Consider the following 5,000-nt stretch of genomic DNA (forward strand, 5'->3'; position numbering starts at 1 on the left):
AATGCTTCTGAAAATTCAGAAGTGTTATAATGTGTTTATAATCACGTGTTTATATAATGTGTTATAATCATATTTCATTGATCAAATTATTCCAGAAAAACCCTCCAGTGTATTCCAGTGTATTCCTCTGTATTCCAGTGTATTCCTCTGTATTCCAGTGTATACCAGTGTATACCAGTGTATTCCAGTGTATACCAGTGTATTCCGGCTGCTCTGGTTTCTTGGGCTGCGTCTCATATGGGACATTTTCATCATAAATTATTTGGAATCAAATCACAGTAATATAAATGACATAATTAAGCGTCTCTGCAGCTGTTTGCAGTTTTATACAGTTTTTTTTTCTCAAATCTGCTATAAATAACTTACATAACAAACACCCTGAGCTTAAATATGAGACTGAGACTAAATCCGTCCCTCCTGTTTCCTCCTCGTCTCCATCTTTTTCCTCCGTCATTGCGAAATATAAAATTGTCAAACACCTCGGCACGACCACGCACTGGCCTTCTTACTGTTGCTATAGCGACCAGCTGCTGGTTTCTAATATGCTGAGATGGAAAAAAATGTACAGTCACATTGTAAAACTCTCTCACACACACACACACACACACACACACACACACACACACACACACACACACACACACACATTCATCTGTGCTCTTTTCATATTTCTGATGTGTGTGTGTGTGTGTGTGTGTGTGTGTGTGTGTGTGTGTGTGTGTGTGTGTGTGTGTGTGTGTCAGACCCCACTGAACCTGCCTCATTCCACTCATGACAGATTCCTCATGGGGGTCTTATGCATACAATCTGAGGTCGAGACTCCACACACACACACACACACACACACACACACACACACACACACACACACACACACACACACACACACACACAATGCGTATTGTGAGTTTGCTGATCATTATTGATTCTATTGTGTGTCAAAATCCTAAAATGTTCTTTTCTTTTCTTTTTTTTTATTAATTTTGCAGTACAATTTTTTAATTCTTATTAATTCTTGTCAGATTTTTTCTCCATTTTGGGCTTCAGTCCACACTGAGACGTAGCTTTTTAAAAACGGTCTCCAAAAAGGATAAATTTGAAAATGCTGTTTAGTCGCCGTGTGGACTGTGTGTGAAAACAGAGGCTTATGGAAATGACGACAGGCTTTTTAGTCGTCGCCACGACATTTCAAAGACACGACATTTCAAAGTAAATGGAGGGAAAGAATAAAGAAAACGCCGCACGGAAATGACGCAGTCTTACGTCTTTACTTTATCCAGATTAGTATAGACGTGGCCTGAGAGTGAAAATATCTTGTTTATGTTTGTGTGTAAATCGAATGTGCAATAACGACCTTTTTATTAAATATATGAGTAAATCAGGCGTGATGAGCGATGAGAGCGTGTAACAGTGTACACGTGAACACATGTAAGCGTTCCAAAATCACAATTTCAACTTCAAAAACCAAACTTAATTTTTTGTATCAAATCACATTATATGTAACATTTCGTAGATTTCACGCAGACCTGCTGCTTTCGTCTCGTTCGTGCTGCTTGTACACAAACACGTAGTTTAATAAACAGTTAATATAAAGTCAGAAATATTAGAATGATCTGATATTTGGCTCACTTTCAAATTATGATGTTAGCTATTGTCATGGATGCTAGTCTCACACACACACACACACACACACACACACACACAAGTATTACACTAGTGTTAACTATATTGTGGACGCGACTCTGTGCAGCTGGTGATGTTTCACATCAACGTTCTGGTGATCCATGAAATTCCGCAGTAAGAACAGGAGCTTTGAGGATTTGGACTGTAGTCAATATCAACAGTCTGCTACACTGACTCAGGACTACAGTCTGCTCTGATCTCCATCACTGCACCTCAACATCGTTTATCTGTAATAAATGGACATTCAGTGGCACCCAGATGAGGATGAGGTTCCCTCTTGAGTCTGGTTCCTCTCCAGGTTTCTTCCTTCTGCATTCTGCATCTCAGGGAGTTTTTCCTTCACCACAGTCTCCATGGGCTTCTTCATCGGGGACAAACTTACACTTATAAAGAACATCCTCATTTTTATCACCACATTATCTGTAATGTTTATTGGTAATTATGAATGAATTAAAGAGACTAAAGTAGGTTTTGAATGGAAAGAAACAAGAAAAACCCAGAGGAAGCGGTGGGCGTGGCCTTCACAGCCGTTGGTCCTGTTCATTTTATTATTGTCGGGTAAATTTTCACAATCACAGGAATAGCTGGAGATTTTACACATCATGAAAATGCTGGAAAGATCATCAAACGACACAGTTCAGTATGGCAGTGTTCTTCTGTACAAGACCAACAAGCTCACCATCATCATCTTCATCATCATCATCATTAAGGGATGCAGAGATCCAAAAATAAACATTAGGAGCATAAATATATCGTTATATTATGATAGTTAATTTTTATATCATACATTTAGCACATGCGGGAGAGTAATTGCGTTTCCGTAGTAACTGTGCAGACGATAAATAGATTTGCATAAATAAATACATTTTCAGAATAAATAAATGCATTGATCGAATAAATCAATCAAATTAACTTAGATTAGAAATAAAAGCGTCGTGTATTTACATTAAAATTATAACTTCAACTCAAGTCAAATATTAACCTTATCTTCCATAAGCGCTCTTTTCCCCCGTCTCTGTACACGTGTGTGTGTGTGTGTGTGTGTGTGTGTGTGTGTGTGTGTGTGTGTGTGTGTGTGTGTGTGTGTGGAACTGTTCTGTTTGAAGCCTGAGGTTTGTGATGGACAGATGGGGATGAGTGCTGGGTAGAGGGATGGCTGGATGGATTAGAGGGTTGGATGGATAGAAGGATTGATAGATAGAAAGATAGATGGGAGAGATGGAGGAATAAAGAATGGATAGAGGGATGGATGGATGGAGCGATGGAAGAATGTATCGATGGATGGATGAATGGATGGATTGATGGATAGATGATGGGTGGCGGGGTAAAGGGATGGATAAATAAATGGAGGGAAGGATAGACAGTGGGTCACAGGTATACAGACCAGTAGATGATGTTGAAGAAGAGGAAGGAGAAGGGGAAGAGGGCACGGGCGTACAGGTCAATGCGTTTGGCGGCAGAAGGAATGACGGGTTTCGCTGGCGGAGGTTTTTTGCTGTTCTTGGCCTGCGTTTTTCCCGTTAGGTTTCCGACGTCGATCGGTTTTCCGTAACAGTCAAAGTTTGAGAGCTCGAAGTCTCGCGGCAGAGAACCGACAATGCTGAAATCGCTCGAACGCAGATCGGACTTCGACGTGCAAACCTTCTTACAGCGCGTCTCTGTCACCTGGGAGGAGAATAAACAGTGTAAGTGTGTGTGTGTGTGTGTGTGTGTGTGTGTGTGTGTGTTTCTGACCTGTAGAGTGCTGATGTGTAGTGGTGTTCCTCCTGCTCCGTTCAGAGTGTTTAGTTTTGTCGTCACTCGGTTCTCAGCTTTCTCTCGGCTCGAGATCTTCGCCTTCTCGGCCTCCTGCAGTTTGGGGCTGTTGAGCATCACCTGCACCACGGCGTACTCGACCAGCGACGCAAAGCCGAACAGCAAACACGCAATCAACCAGATATCGATGGCCTTCACGTACGACACCTTGGGAAGCTCTGACGCCAAAGAAGTGCATTCTGAAGATAACGACAGAACCGACAGAATCCCTGCAGAGGAACACAAAAGTTAGTAATTGAGAGATCAGGTGAGGGTCAGGGATCTACAGATAGTCAAGAGATCAGGTGAGGGTCAGGGATCTACATGTAGCTGAGAGATCAGGTGAGGGTCAGGGATCTACATGTAGCTGAGAGATCAGGTGAGGGTCAGGGATCTACATGTAGCTGAGAGATCAGGTGAGGGTCAGGGATCTACATGTAGCTGAGAGATCAGGTGAGGGTCAGGGATCTACATGTAGCTGAGAGATAAGGTGAGGGTCAGGGATCTACAGATAGTCAAGAGATCAGGTGAGGGTCAGGGATCTACATGTAGCTGAGAGATCAGGTGAGGGTCAGGGATCTAAGCAGGATCCAGAGATCTTTACAAACCAGACAAGCAGTGATCTATGGGGCCCAAGCACTTTGTTATTATTAATAAATCAGCAGGGGATCAGTGTGGAGCTCCCTGCTCAACAGAAGTAAAGTGCATTCCTCTTTCAAAGAAAACAAGAATATAAGTAAGGAAGGAGGGAGAGAAGGATTGAGGGAAAAGTCCACAAAAAAATACAAAACTCATTGCTTTTCTATGGAACCATAAATATTATGTAAGTTTTAAGGAGCGATCTAAAGTCTGGACTCACCGTACACAGGGGTGATTATGGGATGGCATGTGGACCTTACAGAGATGCATTATGGGATGGCATGAGGTGTGATCCTGAATGGTACAACAGACAATAAGATGAGGAGAAAAATGAGAAAAAAAACGAGATCTTTTTAAAATGGAGGAGAAAAAACAAACGATGACGAGGAACGAGAAAACAGGAAGATTGAATGGGGATGTAAGTACAGTATTGATCCAAAATCTGATCATGTGACACACTTTTCTTATTTCCTTTTTGATTAGCATAAAACACTAATTTTAATTTCAGCTTTGATTAGTTCAACATCAATGCTAGTCAAGTTGCTAAATAACTTTCTGACACGATGACCGGATCAGTTCCAGACTAGCTGCACCTATGAGGTCAGTTAAACATGCTACATACTTAGCCTTGCTTTTCCTGAAGAGATGAGTTTATGCTAACAGCTATACGTCTACTGTGCTCTGTAAAAAATAACATCTCATTACCCAGAGGAACGCGAGCAGCGCTAGCATCCGGATTGATCCAGAAGGAGAGCCAGGAGAGCACGACAATGAGCAGCGTAGGAGCGTACACGCCCATCATGTAGAAGCCCACCTGCCTCCTGAGGGTGAAGATCACCTCCACACACGTGTAGTAACCTGCACAATGTCACAACAAAGTGCTA

General features: G+C 42.0%; 2 protein-coding genes across 2 annotated transcripts in view; both read right to left on the bottom strand.

Annotated features, from left to right (window-relative positions):
• The window catches only part of lrit3a (info leucine-rich repeat, immunoglobulin-like and transmembrane domains 3a), an 89,166-nt gene extending 88,514 nt beyond the window's left edge, over positions 1-652 (bottom strand). The window contains exon 1 of the mRNA XM_083559786.1: positions 639-652. The gene's annotated coding sequence lies outside the window, so the exon portion shown is untranslated. The remainder of the gene's footprint in view (positions 1-638) is intronic.
• A 1,542-nt stretch (positions 653-2,194) lies between these two features.
• The window catches only part of glrbb (glycine receptor, beta b), a 16,000-nt gene continuing 13,194 nt past the window's right edge, over positions 2,195-5,000 (bottom strand). Inside the window, exons 9-11 of the mRNA XM_083559802.1 lie at positions 4,822-4,974; positions 3,418-3,707; positions 2,195-3,348 (exon numbers count right to left, since the gene is read on the bottom strand). Coding sequence (XP_083415928.1) covers positions 3,052-3,348; positions 3,418-3,707; positions 4,822-4,974 — 740 coding nt within the window. The 3' untranslated portion in view covers positions 2,195-3,051. The remainder of the gene's footprint in view (positions 3,349-3,417; positions 3,708-4,821; positions 4,975-5,000) is intronic.

Source organism: Silurus aristotelis (genome assembly GCF_946808225.1).
Source record: "Silurus aristotelis genome assembly, chromosome: 14".
In the NCBI taxonomy this organism is placed as follows: Eukaryota; Metazoa; Chordata; class Actinopteri; order Siluriformes; family Siluridae; genus Silurus; species Silurus aristotelis.